General features: G+C 40.9%; 1 protein-coding gene across 3 annotated transcripts; it reads left to right on the top strand.

The window, feature by feature from the left end:
• The first annotated feature begins 863 nt into the window (after positions 1 to 863).
• Positions 864 to 22222, top strand: LOC118392976 (transmembrane channel-like protein 2-B). 3 transcript variants are annotated; one of them, XM_035785062.2, is made up of 20 exons: positions 864 to 1005; positions 1527 to 1568; positions 2048 to 2558; positions 3980 to 4129; positions 4558 to 4648; positions 7051 to 7132; positions 7234 to 7340; positions 7504 to 7602; positions 10189 to 10331; positions 10445 to 10592; positions 10836 to 11030; positions 11444 to 11623; positions 11821 to 11979; positions 12198 to 12326; positions 12754 to 12821; positions 12919 to 13158; positions 13246 to 13371; positions 13572 to 13650; positions 13814 to 13940; positions 18891 to 22220. In XM_035785062.2, the coding sequence occupies exons 1-20, from the start codon at positions 960 to 962 to the stop codon at positions 19118 to 19120; spliced, it is 2952 nt and encodes a 983-aa protein (XP_035640955.2). In that variant the 5' UTR covers positions 864 to 959; the 3' UTR covers positions 19121 to 22220. The 3 variants fall into 3 exon arrangements, with proteins under 3 accessions (XP_035640955.2, XP_035640952.2, XP_052317255.1); XM_035785059.2 differs by having other exon boundaries at positions 12919 to 13371; XM_052461295.1 differs by lacking the exon at positions 1527 to 1568 and having other exon boundaries at positions 12919 to 13371; positions 18891 to 22222.
• The last annotated feature ends 289 nt before the right edge of the window (positions 22223 to 22511 follow it).

Below are 22511 nucleotides of genomic sequence, written 5' to 3'. Positions count from 1 at the left end.
GCTATCTGAGCAGCTAACCAATCGCTGCAGCTATACATAGTTAATCTCTAAATAGCCCACCCAATCTACCTACCTCATCCCCATATTGTTTCTATTTACTTTTCTGCTCTTTTGCACACCAGTATCACTACTTGCACATCATCATCTGCTCATCTATCACTCCAGTGTTAATCTGCTAAATTGTAATTACTTTGCTACTATGGCCTATTTATTGCCTTACCCCCTCATGCCATTTGCACCCACAGTATATAGACTTTACTTTTTATCTATTGTGTTATTGACGCTTGTTCATTCCATGTGTAACTCTGTGTTGTTTGTGTCGCACTGCTTTGCTTTATCTTGGCCAGGTCGCAGTTGTAAATGAGAACTTGTTCTCAACTAGCTTGCCTGGTTAAATAAAGGTGAATTTAAAAAAAAAATGTACAAATAAAAAATAAAAAATAGTGCTCTGGTTTAACATTTCAGGGTAAGAGTTACGTACGTACATGATGGAATTTATTGGTGTGAGTTTTCCAACTGTTGGTCAAAAATATTTATTGCTGCAAAACAGGTGAATAATGGTTTAAATGTACACATTAAGGCACTAAATCAATTGTCTAGGTGTGTGAGTATAAGTGCTTGTGTGTGTGTGTGGGAGTGTATTGTATCTGTGTCTACATACATGCTGTAAGTCAGAGATCAACTGCCTTTTTGATTGACACACTTTTTGTACCACTTTATTGTCCCTTTAGATTTAGTCTTTCTTCTTCGGTACTAAATATTATAATCTCTTGAGCAATATCATTGGTGGTTGTCAGGGAGACAGCAAGTCTAGTAGCCCAAACACTGGTGCACCTGTCAGAGTGTGTGAGTACCTGCACAGGTGTGACAGCTGCCTGCTTACCTGAGATCTACATGGCCTGAGAGGGAGAGAGCAGGCTGAACTGAAGAGCTTAATAAGAGGACAACACTGAGCCAAAATGCCTCCTCGGAAGAAAACTGACATTGCAATTAAAATGGAAGAGGGTGGGTAGGATTTATCCTTTTTGTTTTCCAGAGTGGAAATATTTATTCTTTTTGGATTTCTCTTGACTTCTGAAGAGTATTCAGTTTTTCTCTTTCTTTGATGTGTTTGTAGTAAATATGGAACAGATGTACTACTAATGATCTTACTTTGAGCCAGTTTTCTACAACGCGAAAATAATTCTGCATGAACAAGAAATGTCAATTATTATGTGGATTATAATTCATTTACATTTTTGAAGGAGTTGATACATTTTTCATTAGGTCAAATCAAGTCTGAAATTTCTAAGTGGAAATTACAAACATTAAAATACTTTTTAAACCTCAAATACACTACAAGTTAGCACTTCTCAGCAACAAAAGAGTGCTCAAATTAAGATCCTATCTGTAGATGTACTATAACATGGAACATACATCCATACTCTTAAACATGAAACAGTAAGTTTGTGAGATTTTCATGGTTCAAAGACAAAGTACAATATTTGTAGAGCTTTTGACTGACAATGTATATATATATTTTATAGTGGGAATGGATATCGATGGAGAGTTAGACAGTGGGCGTGAGGGTAAGTCATAAGGAGGAGAAAGTGTTTGATGTGTGTGTGTTTATGTGTGTTTGAGCTTACCTGTTTGTTTAATTGTCCAACAATGGTGGCTGGAGTCTTTGACAATTTTTAGGGCCTTCCTCTGACACCGCCTGGTTGGCAGAAAGCTTGGCCCCAGTGATGTACTGGGCCATACACACCACCCTCTGTAGCGCCTTGTGGTTGGATGCCGAGCAGTGCCCTCGATGGTGCAACTGTAGAACGTTTTGAGGATCTGAGGACCCATGCCAAACCTTTTCAGTCTCCTGAGGGGAATAGGCATTATCGTGCCCTCTACCCAACTGTCTTGCGTTTACCCTCCATTACACCATTGGCAATAACCATGGGGAGGCTGGCAACCTGGCTGATTTAGATGTTTGTTTAATTGTTCAGGTTTTAATGTCATTTGTGTGTGTGTGTGTGTGTGTGTGTGTGTGTGTGTGTGTGTGTGTGTGTCTCAGATGAGGTCAGGTGGAGAGACAGAAACAGGAAAGTCAAACTTTCTCCACAAGCTGGGGGACGGAATGGCAAACAGGCCACCAGCGAGGAGGAAGAGGAGGAGGAGGACGAGGCACAGAGGAAGAGGGCTCATAAGAAAAAGGCCAAGGTCCAAGACAGCGAGGAAGAGGATGAGGAAGATGAGGCACAGAGGAAGAGGGCTCATAAGAAGAAGGCCAAGGTCCAGGACAGCGAGGAAGAGGATGAGGAAGAGGAGAAGAGCGTCAAGCGGAAAGGCCCAAAGGCTGCAGGCAGAAATAAAAAGGCAGTCAAGCAGGTGAGTGAGGAGGAGAGTGAGGAGGAAGAACGAGGGAAGAAAAGGAAAGGCAGAAAATCGACTAGCAAGAACCAGAAAGAAGGGCAGAATAAGGAGAAGAAGAGCGATGCTAAAGGGAAAAGTGACGCCAAAGGCAAAGGAGTGAAGGACAAAGGGAACGAGAAAGACAAGAAAAAGAAGAACGCAAAGTACAGCAGGTGCAGTATCCTTTGAGAGGGCCATCTCTCTCACATATCTCCATGCTCCACACACCATCATGTATGAAGGAGGAGTCTGACAGACTCTGTTCAGATATGCCCCTTCAATGTATTGATTAATTAGTTCAGGGAGTTGAGTCATGAAAATGGGTTATAGGGTTGCACAAAAGTGTTACAAAATGCTACGACAATGACCTTAGCTCACTATTTGTGAGCTCCCCTCATCTAGCTACACACAATATCCCATAATGAAAAAGCAAAAACAGGCTTTTAGAATTTTTTACAAATTTATAAAAAACAACAACAACTGAAATATCACATTTGCATAAGTATTCAGACCCTTTACTCAGTACTTTGTTGAAGCAAATTTGGCAGTGATTACAGACTCGAGTCTTCTTGGGTATGATGCTACAAGTGTGGCACACCTGTATTTGGATAGTTTCCCCCATTCTTCTCTGCAGATCCTATCAAGCTCTGTCATGTTGGATGGTGAGTGTCGCTGCAAAGCTACTTTCAGTTCTCTCCAGAGATGTTAGATTGTGTTCAAGTCCGGACTCTGGCTGGGCTACTCAAGGACATTCAGAGACTTGTCCCTACTCCTGCATTGTCTTGGCTGTGTGCTTAGGGTCGTTGTCCTGTTGGAAGGTGAACCTTCGCCCCAGTCTGAGGTCCTGAGCACTCTGAAGCAAGTTTTCATCAAGGATCTCTCTGTACTTTGCTCTTTTCATCTTTCCTTCGATCCTGACTAGTCTCCAAGTCCCTACCACTGAAAAACATCCCCACAGCATGATGCTGCCACCACTGTGCTTCACGGTAGGGATGGTGACAGGTTTCCTCAAGACGTGACACTTGGCATTCAGGCCAAAGAGTTCAATCTTGGTTTCATCAGACCAGAGAATCTTGTTTCTCATGATCTGAGAGTCCTTTTTGGTAAACTCCAAGTGGGCTGTCATGTGCCTTTTACTGAGGAGTGGCTTTTGTCTTGCCACTCTACCATAAAGGCCTGATTGGTGGAGTTTTGCAGAGATGGTTGTCCTTCTGTAAGGTTCTCCCATCTCCACAGAGGAACTCTGGAGCTCTGTCAGAGTGATTTGACTTGCATGTGTCCCCTCTTGTCCCCTCATTTCAATTAAATTAAATTAAATTACATTTAAGGGCTTTATTGGCATGGGAAACATATGCTTACATTGCCAAAGCAATGTTCTCTTTTTGTATTTTCTGTTGGTCTGCCAGATGCGTTTCAACATAATGTGACAAGTTCAAAGTGTATACCATGATAATTGGGCACTGTGTAAAGCCTCTGGCCATACTGCCCACTCTTAGCAAAGACAGTCTGACCGGAACTATAACTCTACTCTGGTTGACACATGGTTGACCCTGACTTGACCCCTGGCCCTGGTAACAGCTCTTTCTTCTGATAGCTCTTCTTCTTCGGGCGAGTCAGAGGACGAGGATTCTCTGTCAGAAGGGGAGATTGCTGCTCAGAAGGAAGAGATGGAGGAGAAGAAGAAGCTGATCGCCACTCTAAGGAACAAACCGTGGCGCATGAAGAGGAGGCTTAAACTCCTCAAGTAAACAAAATGGCCACCATCATGTGTATTCCTCCACTGATTTCCCATTGGCTGATTGCCTTCACATAGGGACTTGCTCTTGCTGTGCTGTTTTCTCTTTTTTCTATAACTACAGTACTTTGCACATTCCTTAAGGCTTACACAATAACTAATGTAGTACTTGTGGTGTCATCTTATTTATTTTTAAATTAAATTAAAATATAATTGTGCCTTTGATGCTACATTGCCTGATCAAATGTCAATTTATTTTGTGAAATACTTTAATTACTTTATGGAATGACAAAGTAGATAGATTGTCCATTACCCTTTGCTGATTGATGTTCTTTGACCAGCTTCTCACTGATTTATTGGTGGGTGGTTTATCAAACCAGTGATTGATACTTTTTGTTGGTTGATGAGTCATTATTTTTTGTGGGTTTGAATTGTAGGGAATGCCAGGCGTTTGTGGAGAAGTTTGAAGGGGCTCTGGGAAAGGGCAAAGGGAGGAAGCTCTACGCCTACAAAGTCATAATGGCTAAGGTAACTTTTCCTAGGCCAAGTGTTAACTTTACAACTGAGTCCACAGTCTTAAAGATGAGTTATGTCCTACTGAATCTTTATGAATAATTCAAACAAATTATGTATTTATGTTAAGACTTAAGTTAGCTGCCCGGTGACGCGAGCCTACCAGACGAGCTAAATTACTTCTATGCTTGCCTCGAGGCAAGCAACACTGAAGCGTGCATGAGAGCATCAGCTATTCCGGATGACTGTGTGATTAGGCTCTCCATAGCTGATGTGAGTAAATCCTTTAAACAGGTCAACATTCACAAGGCCGCAGGGCCAGACGGATTACCAGGACATGAAATCCGAGCATGAGCTGACCAACTGGCAAGTGTCTTCACTGACATTTTCAACCTGTCCCTGACTGAGTCTGTAATATCAACATGTTTCAAGAGGATCAACATAGTCCCTGTCCCCAAGAACACTAAGGTAACCTGACTAAATGACTACCAACCCATAGCACTCACTTCTGTAGCCATGGAGTGATTTGAAAGGCTGGTCATGGCTCACATGAACACCATTATCCCAGAAACCCTAGACCCACTCCAATTTGCATACCGCCCCAACAGATCAACACCATAGTGCCCTCAAAGCTCATCACTAAGCTAAGGACTAAACAGCTCCCTCTGAAACTGGATCCTGGACTTCCTGATTGGCCTCCCCCAGGTGGGGAATAGGTAACCTAGTGATTAGAGCATTGGGCCAGTAACTGAAAGGTTGCTGGCTCAGTACCCCGAGCTGACAAAGTAGAAATCTTACATTCTGCCCCTGAACAAGGCAGTTAACCCACTGTTCCCCGGTAGGCCGTCATTGTAAATAAGAATTTGTTCTTAACTGGCTTGCATAGTTAAATAAAGGTTAAACATAAAAATAAATAAAAAACAACACATCTGCCACGCTGATCCTCAACACGGGGACCACTCAGGTGTCAACCTCTCCCTCAACATTATCAAGACAAAGGAGATGATTGTGGACTACAGGAAAAAGAGGACTGAGCACACCCCCATTCTCATCGAAGGGGCTGTTGTGGAGCAGTTTGAGAGCTTCAAGTTCCTTGGTGTCCAAATCACCAGCAAACTAACATGGGCCAAGCACACGAAGACAGTCATGAAGAGGGCACGACAAAGCCTATTTCCCCTCAGGAGAATGAACAGATTTGGCATGGGTCCTCAGATCCTCAAAAAGTTCTACAGCTGCACCATCGAGAGCATCCTAACTCGTTGCATCACCGCCTGGTATGGCAACTGCTCAGCCTCCGGCCGCAAGGCACTACAGAGGGTAGTGCGTATTGCCCAGTACATCGCCGGGGCAAGTTTCCTGCCATCCAGGACCTCTATACCAGGAGTTGTCAGGGGAAGGCCCTAAACATAGTCAAAGACTCCAGCCACCCTAGTCATAGACTGTTCTCTCTACTACCGCACTGCAAGCGGTACTGGAGAGCCAAGTCTAGGTCCAAAAGGCTTCTTAAGAGCTTCTATCCCCAAGCCATGAGTCTGCTGAACAGCTAACCAAATGGCTACACTGACTATTTGCATTGCCCCTCCCCCCCTCTTTTTACGCTGCTGCTATTCTCTGTTTATTATCTATGCATAGTCACTTTAACTTTACTTACATGTACATATTACCTCAATTACCTCGACTAACCTGTGCCCCCGCACGTTGACTCTGTACCAGTACCCCTTGTATATAGCCTCGCTACTGTTATTTTACTGCTGCTCTTATTTGCTATTTATTTTTTTACGTATCTATTATTTACTTAACACTTATTTTTCTTAAAACTACATTGTTGGTTAAGGGCTTGTAAGTAATTGTACTGTAAGATCTACACCTGTTATTTGATATGGCATGTAAAATACACATTTAACCCTCTAGAGTCTAAGCCCTGTGTAAATGAGGGGAGGGGGATGGGGGAAGGGGTGACGGGGGTCTACAATAACATACGGCATTGTTTTAAGATGGTTATACCAACGATCATTTAGCTATTTATTTGTTGTTTTTTAAATTAAAAATATATGTATGTATTGGATGAAACATTGAAAAAACATTATCGAAAGGAAGTATGTTCTGATGTTTCGGGATGTCACATGGTCTGACAAACACCATCTCTGCCACCTTTCACTGAAGATGCGGAACGGTTATATCGGCAGATGTGGGGGATTGAGATGCAGCTCCTGCAAAAACTGATATCTCTAGCTTAAAGAGATGGGGATTTTTTGATAATGTTAATTTGATTTCCGCTGGAGCACAGAAATTGTAGGCTAAGGGTTAAATCATAAGTGCACCATAATCTTCATGATTTTTTCTTATCAAGACCTACACAGTACGTATGTGATAAACTTCTATTTTCAAATATTCTCTCTTAACCTTTTTTGTTTCAGAAAATGATCAAGTTCAACCGTGACTTTGACAATTTCAAAACAGCCTGTATTCCATGGGAAAGAAAGATTAAAGAGGTTGAGAGTGGGTACCATTATTTAAAGCTATGAGTTTCTGTCTTGTTCATGTAATGTAGTTCTATCTATTCATTATGTAACTTTTGGAGTTTGAACTCTAACCCTCAGGTCACTTTGGGTCATCTGTGGCTTCCTACTTCATCTTCTTGCGGTGGATGTACGGTCTAAACCTGGTCCTGTTTGGGTTAATGTTTGGTCTTGTTGTTCTCCCAGAGGTGAGCAGCTTTTTAACCTTTAAGCACATAGTCCATTGTCTTGCAAAATATTTGCAGTACATTTGGTCAGCATATGGAGAGATATCTTAGGAGGGACTCACTGTCTCATTCTTACAGTCTTTTCCCCACTTCCCTTTCATTTTTCCTTTCTTTCTGTCTGGAGGTGATGATGGGTCTTCCGCATGGGTCTATACCCAGGAAAACTGTTCCCAGAGCGCAGCAGGCCAAAGCCATGGACTACTCCGTCCTACTTGATTTTGGAGTGAGGATCTTTGGAGTGATGCCATATTTAAGCACCTTGTTAAGTTTACTTAAGGTTCAGGTTTACTTCATATGATTGTACATATGAAACAAACATACATAAAATGTGATGTCATACAGTACTTTTAAATTACTGGTAAAAAAAGGGTAAAAAGTAGATTTTTAAGACATTAGGGGTCATACATGTTCATGAATAACAGCATCATATTGCATTGTACCTGCAATGTAATTAAACACCCACACCGGAAAAAATCCACTGTTTCAAGCTGAAAGACGATGGCCAGAGCTTACCCATGATGTTGCACAGCGATTTAAGTCAATAAGCCATCGTTTTATTTTCAGCCTATGTTGAGTTTCAGGGCTGGGTTTTACTTGAATGTTACCACCCACCAGCGTGGCATTATTTATTAATCAGAAACAGCTGCAAAGTTATTCCTCTTCGCGACTGAGCTGAACCAAACAGCCTTGTGTCCACTTGGCTGCCTGAGCCAAGGAGCAAATTAAAATAGGCGGTGCAAATGTATGTTTTTGCAAGTCTACTTTTAAAAATATTTTTTCTGAAAATTATCATAATCCATTGAATAATTTGTCCATTTTCACTTTTCTTTGGTGGTCTATATAAACAACGAAACAAAACAAATATATATATATATATATATAATACCATTTATAAAATGGTTATATATACAGAACCAGTCAAATGTTTGGAAACACCTACTCATTCAAGGGTTTTCATTATTTTTTACAATTTTCTACATTTTAGAAAAATAGTGAAGCCATCAAAAATATGAAATAACACATATGGAATCATGTAGTAACCAAAAATGTGTTAAACAATTAAAAATATATTTGATATTAGTTATTATTCAAAGTAGCCACCCAATGCCTTGATGACAGCTTTGCACACTCTTGGCATTTTCTCAACCAGCTTCATGAGGTAGTCACCTGGAATGCATTTCACTTATCAGGTGTGCCTTGTTAAAAGTTAATTTGTGGAATTTCTTTCCATCTTAATGCATTTCAGCCAATCAGTTGTGTTGTGATAAGCTAGGGTGGTATACAGAAGATAGCCCTATTTGGTAAAAGACCAAGTTCATATTATGGCAAGAACAGCTCAAATAAGAAAAGAGAAATGACAGTCCATCATTACTTTAAGACATGAAGGTCATTCAACCCGGAATTTTTCAAGAACTTTTAAAGTTTCTTCAAGTGCAGTTGCAAAAACCATCAAGAACTATGATAAAACTGTCTCTCATGAGGACCGCCACAGGAAAGGAAGACCCAGAGTTACCTCTGCTGCAGAGGATACGTTCACTAGAGTTAACAGCACCTCAGATTGCAGCCCAAGTAAATGCTTCACAGAGTTCAAGTAACAGACACATCACAACATCAACTGTTCAGAGGAGACTGAATGAATCAGGCCTTCATGGTCGAATTGCTGCAAAGAACCACTACTAAAGGACACCAATAAGAAGAGGAGACTTGCTTGGGCCAACAAACATGAACAATGGACATTAGACCGGTGGAAATCTGTCCTTTGGTCTGATGAGTTGAAATTTGATATTTTTGGTTCCAACTGCCGTGTCTTTGTGAGACGCAGAGTAGGTGAACGGATGATCTCCGCATGTGTGGTTCCCACCATGAAGCATGGAGGAGGTGGTGTGATGGTGCTTTTCTGGTGATGCTGTCAGTGATTTATTTAGAATTCAAGGCACACTTGACCAGCATGGCTACAACAGCATTCTGCAGTAATACGCCATCCCATCTGGTTTGTGCTTAATGGGACTATCATTTGTTTTTCAACAGGACAATGACCAACACACCTCCAGGATGTGTAAGGGCTATTTGAGCAAGAAGGAGAGTGATGGAGTGTTGTGTTAGATGACCTGGCCTCCACAATCACCCGACCTCAACCCAATTGAGATGGTTTGGGATGAGTTGGACCGCAGAGTGAAGGAAAAGCAGCCAACAAGTGCTCAGCATATGTGGGAACTCCTTTAAGACTGTTGAAAAATCATTCCAGGTGAAGCTGGTTGAGAGAATGCCAAGAGTGTGAAAAGTTGTCATCAAGGCCAAGCGTGGCTACTTTGAAGAATCTAAAATCTAAAATATATTTTGATTTGTTTAACACTTTTTTGGTTACTACATGATTCCATATGTATAATTTCATAGTTTTGATGTCTTCGCCCCCCCTCCCCCAATGATGAATGCTTTGATTGGTGTAATGATAGCTTGAACCCACACGTGTCTATTCAGATAATGCAAAGGAACCAGTAAAAGAACATTCAAGAAACTTATAGTTAGTTACATGTTACATGTCATTTGCAGCATGAATGATTATGAGCAAAGCTATTGTAGCCTATCATTTCAATGAATATGTATATTTCAATTTGTGAATATGTGTAAGTAGCCTTCATCATTCTTCGGACAGGAAATGGCATCGAAATAGTGGCTGCAACTTGTTATGGGTGGGTCCTTTAATAAAGTGTTACGCATTTTCAGTACATCAATTGTACTTGTCACTGTCAGCTTAATTTCAGATGAATGACTTGCATATGAACATGATTATTTTTCTTAATTTCACCAGGGCTACTGCAAGTACTCTGTTCTGTTCTATGGCTACTACAATGACGAACGTACCATCGGACTCCTCCAGTTCAGACTGCCACTGTCCTACCTACTGGTTGGTGTTGGTATCTTCGGCTATAGCCTGATGGTGGTCATTAGAACGTGGGTTAAACACACACACGTGAACATACACATATGCACACAGTAAATACATACTAATCCACATACACACAAACAGTATCCAAAATATTGATGCCAGCAACCCTCCCCCCCAGGATGGCCCGTAACTCGGATGAGGGAGGAGATGGTGGGGACGATGGACAGTTTACATTCACCTTTAAGATGTTCACCAGCTGGGATTACCTCATTGGGAACCCAGAGACAGCTGACAACAAGTATGCCTCCATCACCACCAGCTTTAAGGTAAACACAGCAGCAGCTAACACTTAGGCCTATCCATAGCTAATAGGCCGACCTCTTGGCACAAGATACTGTTGTTTATGCATAACTTTGTTCTACAAATATCCATTGCTCTTATCTTTAAAAATCTTCAATCTCCCAAGAATTATATACATGCAAAAATGTACTACATGTACGGGCCTAGACACTTACTATCTTCAACCATGGTATCCACTGTGTTTCTCACTAATTGACTGTTCTCGGTAGGAATCCATAGTAGACGAACAGGAGAACCAGAAGGATGAGAACGTCCACTTGCGGAGGTTCCTGCGGGTTCTAGCCAATCTTTTCATTCTCTGCAGCCTGGGGGGCAGTGGCTTCCTCATCTATTTTGTGGTCAAGAGGTCTCAGGACTTTGCAAAACTAGATCAGAATACGCTCTCCTGGTATGAAAAGAATGAGGCAGGTTGAGTTGTTATGATCAGATACATGCTGTGCTATGGTTCATCTAGTCAAAGGGAGTGAGCCAGAAATGTGCATTTGGTGTTTGTCCTGTTTTCTTCAGTTGTAGGTTGTTGTCCTATTATCTGGGTTGTCATGACAGTCAAACATTTATAAAATATATATATATATCATACCACACTTGGGTTACACTTAACTTTCATGAGTAAGCCACTAAAAATGATTACATGTTTATAAATGATATGAAACATGTTCTACATGTTTATGAATGTAATGCTTATAATGCTTATAATGCTAATACATCTTTATAAAGAAATACTAATTTAATAATAGTGTGTTCAGTATTTAATGGTTATTCATTAAAGTATTTTTTTAGTCTTCATCCTGGTGATTGGTTGTGTTTTACTTTTCAGGTGGAGGTTGTGATGTCACTGCTGGGGCTGGTGTGCCCCCCTCTCTTTGAGACTATCGCTGAGCTGGAGGAGTACCACCCTCGTATTGCCCTCAAGTGGCAGCTGGGCCGCATTTTTGCCCTGTTCCTTGGGAACCTCTACACCTTCCTGTTCGCCCTGTTTGATGATGTCAATGAAAAGGTACCAGACAATGTGTCAGTGTTATGTACCTGCAAATGCATGTTTGTGTGTTTATTCACCTGTATGTGTGTGTGTGTGTGTGTGTGTGTGTGTGTGTGTGTGTGTGTGTGTGTGTGTGTGTGTGTGTGTACATATTGTATAAATGTATATTTTACCTACTCACCTGAACCTGTCTTTGTGTGTTAACATGTGTACAGTTGGAACAAGAGAAGTACATTAAGAATGCCACTATCTGGGGTCTGAAGGAGTACTATGCCAACTACAGTACCTTCCACAACACTACTGACATCCCCCCTCCGGAGATCCCTCCTGCTGATGTCATCAGAGGGCCGTGCTGGGAGACCGACGTTGGCATAGTGAGGATTACCCGTGTTCTTCCTCCGTTTTCCCTTTATTACTAAACATAGCGGTGGCAGACCATCGTTTTTTATTATTTTGTTGTTCCTCCTGGGTTTTCCTCCAACTGACCTGGGCAGCCCATAAAGTTTCTGTCATTGTGCACCAGTGATGAGACTGAGGCTGTGTGGCATGCTGGGCGTTTCATGTTTAGTTTCCCTTCTGTGCTGCCTCCTAGGAGTTTGTGAAGCTCACCGTCTCTGACATCCAGGTGACATATCTGACCATCCTCATTGGTGACTTCCTGCGAGCCGTGATTGTGCGTTTCCTCAACTACTGCTGGTGCTGGGACCTGGAGGCTGGATTTGTACGTGCTATGCTTCCGAAGAATAACATAACTACTGTTCTACTGTGTGTGTGTTCCCATTCTATCGTAAGACATTTTGGTAGCACTTTACATTACAGTATGGGATAAAGTGGTAATAACATGTATGGTAGTATGGTAACAATGTATACTTACTCTCTATCAATACAATCCAGCACTACTATATTGCTCTTTACTTTGTTTTATCTTTGCTTATTGTATGTGTGAGAACAAGTAAACTTGATACCACACAGCAACATCTGGCACGATAGGTGATCCTTCGCATTCACCAAGACACAGGACTGCCCTGGGAAGTTAATTACTGAGAGAGAGAAAGAGGGAGAGAGAAAGGGGGGACAATGAACAGAATTATGTTTACATTATTTATCTCATGCATTGCACTATTTAAAATATTTATATGTGATTCTAGCCGTCTTATGGAGAGTTTGACATCAGCGGCAACGTGCTTGGATTGATCTTCAATCAAGGAATGATTTGGTGAGTAAATATGAGACATCACATAAACCATCAACACATTTCCAATCAACCTGTAAGTTGTGTTTATCACATATTTCTGTATCTGTGTTTGTTTCAGGATGGGTGCGTTCTACGCCCCTGGCCTGGTAGGGCTGAACGTCCTGCGTCTCCTCTCCTCCATGTACTACCAGTGTTGGGCCGTGATGAGCTGTAACGTTCCCCATGAGAGGGTCTTCAAGGCCTCCAAATCCAACAACTTCTACATGGGCCTCCTCCTCCTGGTGCTCTTCCTCAGCCTTCTGCCTGTGGTTTACACCATAATGACCCTGCCGCCCTCCTCTGACTGTGGCCCCTTCAGGTGTCTCTCATGCACACACACACACACACACACGCACGCACACATACACACTAGGCACACATCTAATGCTGGTCTCTTGTCTACTAGTGGAAGGGCGCAAATGTATGACATTGTCATGGAAACTATAGAGAAGGACCTACCAGCGTTCATTGGTAATATCTTCACCTACGCAACTAATCCTGGGCTGATCATACCAGCTATGCTGCTGATGGTGTATGTACACACACACACACACACACACACACACATACACATACACATACACACACACACACACACACACACACACACACACACACACACACACACACACACACACACGCACACACACACACACACTAAAGCAAACATGCATATGGTCCTAGTAACATACACATGCTCATCATATCAAGAGTTCTGTGATCCTGTGTCAGGTTGGCCATCTACTATCTGAATGCGACCTCCAAAAACTATCAAAATGCCAACCTGGAACTGAAGAGGAAGATGCAAATGGTAAATGACCATGAGCAACTGAGCTGCGGTCTCTCAGGACTTAAATCCTATACTGTAAATAATGGCATGTTATTCAGTACTGTTAAATGCATGTACGTAATGCTGAAGGGTGTGTAAATACGAATGCAGCAACATCAACAGTATAATCTGCGGTTGTGTTTAGGCTAGAGATGAGGAGAAGAACAGGAGGAACAACAAGGAGAGTACCAACCAGGTGATGCATGACCTGGTTGGCCTTCTTCCCAACCGTTCTCTAATCCCCCCTCCTGCTGAAGAAGCACCCCCACCAGGTCAGTTCACATAGCCTACTCTACCTTCCTAGCATCTCCACTCAGCACCACTTGGTGGTTGGATGTTTTTTTGGCATTAAGAAAAAAATGTGAACCCACTTCAAAGATCAATCAAAGAAACAGTTTGTTTTGAGTGAATTGTATCATAACATCGCTCCGAAGCAGAGCTGTCAAAAAGTATTCACACAATTGGACTTTTTCCACATTTTGTTGTGTTACAGCCTAAATTTAAAATGGATTAAATTGAGATTTTGTGTCACTGGCCTACACACAATACCCCATAATGTTAAAGAGCATTTATGTTTTACATTTTTTAAAGCAAATTAATTTATAACGAAAAGCTGAAATGTCTCACTTCAGTAAGTATTCAACCCCTTTGTTTTGGAAAGCCTAAATCAATTCAGGAGTAAACATTTGCTTAACAAGTAACATAATAAGTTGCATGGACTCACTCTCTGTGCAATAATAATGTTTAACATGATTTTTGAATGACTACCTCATCTCTGTACCCCACACATACAATTATCTGTAAGGTCTCTAAGTGGAGCAGTGAATTTCAAACTCAGATTAAACCCCAAAGACCAGGAAGGTTTTCCAATGCCTCGCAAAGAAGGACAGGTATTGGTAGATTAGTACAAATAAAAAGCAGATGTTGAATATTTTGAGAATGTTGAAGTTATTAATTACACTTTCGATGGTGTATCATTACACCCAGTCTCTACAAACATGCAGGCGTCCTTCCTAACTCAGTTGCCGGAGAGGAAGACTGATTGGTGGAGTGCTGCAGAGACGGTTGTCCTTCTGGAAGCTTCCCCCATCTCCACAGAGGAACTCTGGAGCTCTGTCAGAGTGACCATCGGGTTCTTGGTCACCTCCCTGACCAAAGCCCTTCTACCCCAATTGCTCAGTTTGGGCGGGCGGCCAGCTCTAGGAAGAGTCTTGGTGGTTCCAAACTTTTTCCATTTTGGAATGATGGAGGCCACTGTGTTCTTGGGCACCTTCAATGCAGAAGAAATGTTTTGGTACCCTTCCCCAGATCTCTGCCTCGACACAATCCTCTTTCGAAGATTTTCGGACAATTCCTTCGACCTCATGGCTTGGTCTTTACTCTGACATGCACTGTCAACTGTGGAACCTTATATAGACAGGTGTGTGCCTTTCCAAATCATGTCCAATCAATTGAGTTTACCACAGGTGGACACCCATCAAATTGTAGAAACAGAATGCACCTGAGCTCAATTTCGAGTCTCATAGCAAAGGGTCTGAATACTTATTTAAATAAGGTGTTTCTGTTTTGTTTTTTTACAAATTTGCAAAAATGTCTAAAAACCTGTTTTCACTTTGTCATTATGGGGTATTGTGTGTAGATTGCTGAGGATTTTTTTTTTATTTAAGCAATTTTAGAATAAGCTGTAATTTAACAAAATGTAGAAAAGGTCAAGGGGTCTGAATACTTTCTGAAGGCACTGTATGCCTTGCCACCGTGATATATAGGCCTAAGCTCGAGAAAGTAAGAAGACACAGAGGGAGAATGAATTCAACAACACCTTTTGTTTAATCACAAAAAGGAGCGCAACATCGTTCAGGTGGAGTCCACAATGCATATGCATATTGCATGTTACAAAAAGTTACATGGCCTACAGGATGGTCAATCAAGTTAATGTTTCCGACATTTTCAGACTACTAAACAACTATTGATTTAGAACAGAGTTATCACAAGTCGCAAAGAATATAGCACTATTTCAACTTCAACATCATCAATCAAATCACTTATGCTTAGTCTAATACAGTGACAACTAGATTCCCAAAACAATTTAGTCCAATCAATGTAAGTTAAATATCAGGTGGCTGTCCAAGTTACTGATTTGTGTGTGTGTGTGTGCATAAGTAGAAAAAACATGTTGACTCACCTAACTTGTTGAGAAATGCCAACGCCATCCTCCTTTCCTTCATATTGGCAAAACTATCTATTACCCTGTCAAACAGGACAGGACACACTTTTAGTTCATGTTGTCCTAGACTCCCTGACTAAAATGCTTGCTCGCAAGCCTAACTTTATTTAATGAGAAAAGATGAGCCAGCTAGTTAACATTAGCTTACTGCATCTAGCTACATATTGAACTTCTATCCTCTCAGGCCAGGGGCATAATGTATAATTTTATAGTTTGTTCCCAATCGCCGTTATAATCATTGGCCATTATGGAGAATTAAGTAAAACTACAAGTCCAAATCTCTATCTCCATCCATGGCTAATTTAGGAAAGTGCCAATTTGAACTAGCTAGCTATCCACCAGAGTACAACAACACAACGAGATGCAACAATTCAAGTTTTTTCTGTCAATGATGTTTGGCTTTTGATGTTTTACATTTGTAATATGATTGGTGTGAAGCCAAATCCAAACGGATTTCCCATGACACTTTTTTTTGGTGCGCCAAGACCGTTCACAGTTGAGTTTGCTCAGTTTAGCTAAATGCTGATTGGCTATTGAGTTTATTTAGTTTCTTTTATTTTTACAGGGACAGTGCACATTAATCAACGTTTCAGTAAAAGTGCCGGTTTTAGCCAGCTGGCTAATTTTCAACCACAGTCCCTGGGCAGGTTATTAAAAACAATTACAATATAGACAATCCTTGAGCAGTGAGCACATGCAGAGCAACATAGGACAAGCAAGACATAGCATACAGACAGAGCAACATAGAACAAGCAAGATGTAGCATACAGACAGAGCAACATAGAACAAAAAGCAGCAAGACAAAATTCATAAAAGCAACAAAGTGTTTCCACACCTCACAAGCTACAGACAACAGACAACATGGAAAGCGGCAACACACAGCTAGGGACCATGTTCACAAATCTGATTGACCTTTAGCCATGTCTTCATGCATTTTGGGAAAGTGTGATATGTGGTGCAGTTATGTGTGTCTGATGGCAGTGTATTCCAGACATGGGAAGCTCTCACAGAGAAAGCAGATTTACTAAAGGTGCTTTTCCTTAAGGGAACTATACAGTCACCTCTCATGGCAGACCTTGTGGATCTGAGACACCTGAAACCCCACCTCTTTAAGGAATACCTAGGATAGGATAAAGTAATCCTTCTCACCCCCCTTAAAAGATTTAGATGCACTATTGTAAAGTGGCTGTTCCACTGGATGTCATAAGGTGAATGCACCAATTTGTAAGTCGCTCTGGATAAGAGCGTCTGCTAAATGACTTAAATGTAAAATGTAAATGTAATCTGCAGCCGTATGTTTGGGTTTTCTGTTTAACAAAAATGTGTTGGTGACCTTAGTAATGGGGCCAATGAGTGACTCTTTGTAGTTTTTAAGAAAGGTAGAGTCCAGCCCAAACACATATTTGGCTTTAGAGTTCTTTAGTGAGCTAATCACCTTGTTCACCTTTGTCTCAGAAACCTCCCTTATGATGAAGACATGTTGAGTGTAATTTACTAGCACTGAGCCCAAGAAACCAGTGGAGGGGTTCTGTGTTAGTACCCTGACAGAGTCAATAAAGTAGGAATTGAAGGCTATTGCTATTTTGACTGCATCCCGTGTTACATTGTTATTCATCATGATTTCTAGTCTTTTTGCAGTGTTACTATGGTCTTTCCCTGTTAACTTGTTTAGCTTCACCAATTATGTTATTAAAAAGGTTTGTCTTGGCCTGTCCGATTTCTTTCATCACCTTATTTCTCAACATGGTAAACCTACATCTGTCATGCTCTAATTTGGATCTTAGGGCTATTTTTAGAGCATAATATCGTTCTTTCATCAATTTCTAGATTTCTCCATTTAGCCAAGGAAGAGTGTTAGTGAACAGGTAGTTTAAAAGTTTCCAATAAATGTTGGACTTGTATTTGTTACGCCTAAGCGGTTCAGTGGAATAGGGAGCGAGGTAGACTTTGTGTCCTGTCCGCTCCCGTGGAATGGTGAACCAATGTGTTTGGTGTTGATATTCTCCGGTAGTAGACTGATTGTGTCATCCCAGCAAGGACGCACTGACATTATCACTAGAGCAGCTAAATAACTGACAATCATGGCAAAGTACTGGAGATAAAACACATAATTGCTCTTTAACTCTTTGCATGAGTTACTTAGCTGGGGTCGGCGTACACCTGATGTTTTACATAAAATAACAGCATTCGTATGAGAAGCGGCACCTGCCGCACCACTCTGTCTTCCGTCCGCCATTATCCGCCATTATTAGTTTATACTTTTTTAATCAAGGGAGGCCACATGCTTGCTGGCTTCCCTTGCATTCAATGCTACTGGTGGCAACAATATCCTACTCTTTTTGACCTGACAGCATCAGATAGATGTGCTACACGTACAGAGACAAAGGGGAGATGTTTGCTCGCTTGGATGCTTTCTCCGATGAGATACATTCAGCCAATTACGAATTGAAGGGAAATTCTGAAACACAGAGAAACAAAAGGTACATCATTTAATTTTTGTATTTGTTCATTTTGGTGGTGGCTGCATTATGTTATGGGTATGCTTGTCATTGGCAAGGACTAGGGAGTTAAAATTAAAATAAAAAATACATGGAATAGAGCCAAGCACAGGCAAAATCCTATAGGAAAACCTGGTTCAGTCTGCTTTCCAACAGACACTGGGAGACAAATTAACATTAAAGCATGGCAATAACCTAAAAAACAAGGCCAAATATACACTGCTGGAGTTGCTTACCAAGACAACATTGAATGTTCCTGAGTGGCCTAATTACAGTTTTGACTTAAATCAGCTTGAAACTCTATGGCAAGTAGGGTTTTTTTCTCTTTTTTTAATGCAAAAAAATCTAAGAACATGTTTTCACTTTTTCATTTTGGGGTATTATGTGTAGGTGGGTAAGAAAAATATATATTTGATCCATTTTGAATTCAGGTTGTAACACAATAATATGTGGAATAAGTAGCTGTACATCCACCCCGTTTTTCTCTTTTGCTTTTTCAGACAACATGAGCGAGAAGGGCAGCAAATTTCCCAAGGTGGCAAAACGTCCAGGAGCAGCTGACAATGTCAAGGGGGTTAACCTTCAGAAGGATGTTTCATTGGCTGCACCAAACTCCCAAGCGGCTGTGACCCGCCCCCCAGGCCCAAGGGGGCCGCCTGGAAACGCCAGAGGACCACCCCCAGGGCCGGGAAGGGGCAGAGGGAGGGGTGCACCTCCTCCTAAATGCTAATTAGGTGAAAAACAGGGTGCTAAGATGTCCACACCACCCTCACGACTCCTGTTGCGGGCCGGGATATCTTTCGTTCGCGCAGTGCACACCAGCCAAGTTCGCCAGGTGCATAGTGTTTCCTCCGACACATTGGTGCGGCTGGCTTCCGGGTTGGATGTGCGCTGTGTTAAGAAGCAGTGCGGCTTGGTTGGGTTGTGTTTCGGAGGACGCATGGCTTTCGACCTTCATCTCTCCTGAGCCCGTACGGGAGTTGTAGCGATGAGACAAGATAGTAATTACTAACAATTGGATACCACGAAATTGGGGAGAAAATGGGGTAAAATTAAATAAAAAATAAAAAATATATATTTTGTGAAAGCATGATTTTCAGAAATGTTAATTTAATTAAATATAACTGCATCTGAACGATTATTTGTGAGTAAAAACTACAACAATGGAAATTGTTTAATTTACACCATATTCATAATATTTCTATCAACTTAAGAATTCTACGTTTTTGCAACAACTTGCCATTTGGTTCCGTTTGTAGAGGATTGTGGGGAATTCAAATTTGTTAGAATTTATAATACTTTTACACAATGTTGTATGCGTGTTTGAAGTATATTTCTACATTAGTGTTAAAGTTGAAACGCTCAAATCAACATGCAACATTGATTTACATGGCGATGTTGGGTAACCTTGTTGAACATGATGTTCTGAAAATGCTTTTAGAACTTAATATTATACTTTTTTCCCAACGCCTAGCACAAGGGCCGTTCCATGTCATTTCAGCAACACATGACACCCACCATCTCAGATTGTCCTGTCGTTAGAAACAGATAAGATTAACATTCCTGCAACATTATTTGGTTGAAATATAATTAGATCTCTGAGAAATTAAGCTAATTGATTGCACCCAAATTGGCCATTTTAATTGATAGGATTCATATAATATTCAATAAATATAGTACCTTACACCCGATTTGGACAAATAAGTAAGACATGAGGAATCCAAATAAATTGTCAAAAGCCACCCACGCACCCTCCACACCAATCCCACCCTAACAATGAGTATACAGTATCAGTTCTCTATGCCTGACAAGTAGTATGGAGCTGCGGCTTGGAGTATTGTTTCTTCATCCTATGTAATGTTTTCTCTGTGATTTTGGTTCTCTGTGATTTTGAAGTTTTTTTCCCTTGTTTCCGAGAAAGTAGTAATTGAAGTTGTTACATCCTGATTTTACCAGGTGCTGACCTAGGAGAGGCTAGCTAACGAGCTGGGCTAGAAACACCTGGCTAAACTAGTATTCAGTTGATGTTAGCTAGCTATCTAGGTGTCTGTTCTAAAAGAGTTAGCTACAGACATGTAGGGTTGTTAACAGTGCCCACTAATATCAAATCAATTGCAGCTAGTAAATCCTGCACTGTAGCGAGCTATTCCGGTAATGTCACTAGCTAATCACACAGCACAGTTGTTTATCAAACAGCACAGTTGATCTTTTTTTGTACATTTATAGTTCATGCCATGTTACCTGGCTAGACATAAACAGAATAGTCTTCTAAAAAGGCACTTATTTTAATATTTGTTTTATTAGTATCCTTGAAAACATTCTCAAGGCTACTAACGTGCATTGTAACATAAATATTAGTTTTCAGCAGTTGTAAAGGGTAATGTTGTGGGGAAATTCTTGCACAGGGACACTCAAAGTCAATCTTAAATTAATCATTATTTATTGTCAGCACACTGGAGAGGTTCCAACCAACTCAATGAACCATAGCACACATGTCAATCAGGAGCTCTTCATCAGCAGACCCAGCAGTTGTTTTATATACGCTATACACAGACAAGTTATATTTGCATGATTTAGCATAATTCATTCATCAATACCGTTTTTTTTCATTCATGCGATCGACCAATTCTGTTTCATAATATGTGACAGACCAACACCTCACGAGGCTTCTCCTCTCTAAGCTGAGACCTTGAAACTGAGATATCTTTCGTTTGTTCTCAAAACAAGATCTGGGTGTACTGCCAAATTTCAGCTGCTGATAAGATGATTTGTTCAGTCAACCACTTGCATGAACACAGAAATTGGTTTATAGAACAGAACATGAATAGAACACAGAAATTGTAACGGCTTTCTTCCTGGGAAAGAGAGGACCAAAGCGCAGCGTGGTGAGTGTTATAATATAATAATATATATATGCTATTTAGCAGAGTGTTCATCTTCTTTAATAATAAATCCCAATTGAACACTTCAAATTACAAAACAACAAATGTGAAAACCGAAAACAGTCCTATCTGTTGCATAGACACAAAGACAGGAAACAATCACCCACAAACCCCAACACAAAACAAGCTACCTAAATATGGTTCCCAATTAGAGAAAATTATTAACACCTGCCTCTGATTGAGAACCATATCAGGCCAAATACAGAAACAGACAAACTAGACACACAACATAGAATGCCCACCCAGCTCACGTCCTGACCAACACTAAAACAAGGAAAACACACAAGAACTATGGTCAGAACGTGACAGAAATTAGTTGTACAAAAGGCACAAACATTAAAATTCCCATTACATTCCATCCTCTTATCACTATGTGCGATATTAATAATTACATTTTAACCTAGTCAAAATATAAAACCCAGTTGTTTAACTTGCTCATCAGCTCAGTGTTCCATATAATGTGTACAGGTTAAGGGTTTAAATGACCTTACCCTCAACTTGTTAAAATAAAACAACCTTCAATCAATACTCAGTGTCCGCGTCTACAGGGGGAAATGGGGGCTCATCCAGAATTGGCTTCTAACTGTTTCACCATCCTCTGGAAGAGTAGAAAACAAGATAGCTGCCAAAATCCTATCAGCCAGAGAGGCACATAAACTTACAACATGTTAAGGAGGTGCTACTCTCAGATAGTAGCATTGTTTGCTTTTGCCAAAAAGTCTTTATGAAATCTGACATGTTGGCTGGATTCACAACAAGTGTAGCTTTAATTTTCTATCTTACATGTGTGATTTCATGAAAGTTTGATCTTTATAGTAATTTATTCGAATTTGGCGCTCTGCATTTTCCCTGGCTTTTGGCCAGGTGGGACGCTCGTGTCCCACATATCCCAGAGAGGTTAAACAAAGAGAGAAAACATATTTCAACCCTGCAGGCGCAACACAAAACGCAGAAATAAAAATATATGTCATGCCTTCTTTGACGAGCTTCTTCTGTTGGCACTCCAATATGTCCCATAAACATGACAACTGGTCCTTTTGTTCGATTAATTCCGTCGATATATATCCAACATGTCCATTTATTTGGCGCATTTGATCCAGAAAAACACCGGTTCCAACTTACGCAACATGACTACAAAATATCTCAAAAGTTACCTGTAAACTTTGCCAAAACATTTCA

Source organism: Oncorhynchus keta, chromosome 14 (assembly GCF_023373465.1).
Source record: "Oncorhynchus keta strain PuntledgeMale-10-30-2019 chromosome 14, Oket_V2, whole genome shotgun sequence".
Lineage (NCBI taxonomy): Eukaryota > Metazoa > Chordata > Actinopteri > Salmoniformes > Salmonidae > Oncorhynchus > Oncorhynchus keta.
Note: the sequence above shows the minus strand (reverse complement) of the source record. Positions and strands in the feature narration are given on the sequence as shown.

Excerpts from the sequence above, each read along its gene's own strand:
- LOC118392976 (XM_035785059.2), top strand. The coding sequence starts at position 960 with ATGCCTCCTCGGAAGAAAACTGACATTGCAATTAAAATGGAAGAGG. Across the intron at positions 13,651-13,813 it reads TGAAGAGGAAGATGCAAATG|GCTAGAGATGAGGAGAAGAA; the intron begins GTAAATGACCAT and ends GGTTGTGTTTAG. Across the intron at positions 13,941-18,890 it reads TGAAGAAGCACCCCCACCAG|ACAACATGAGCGAGAAGGGC; the intron begins GTCAGTTCACAT and ends TTGCTTTTTCAG.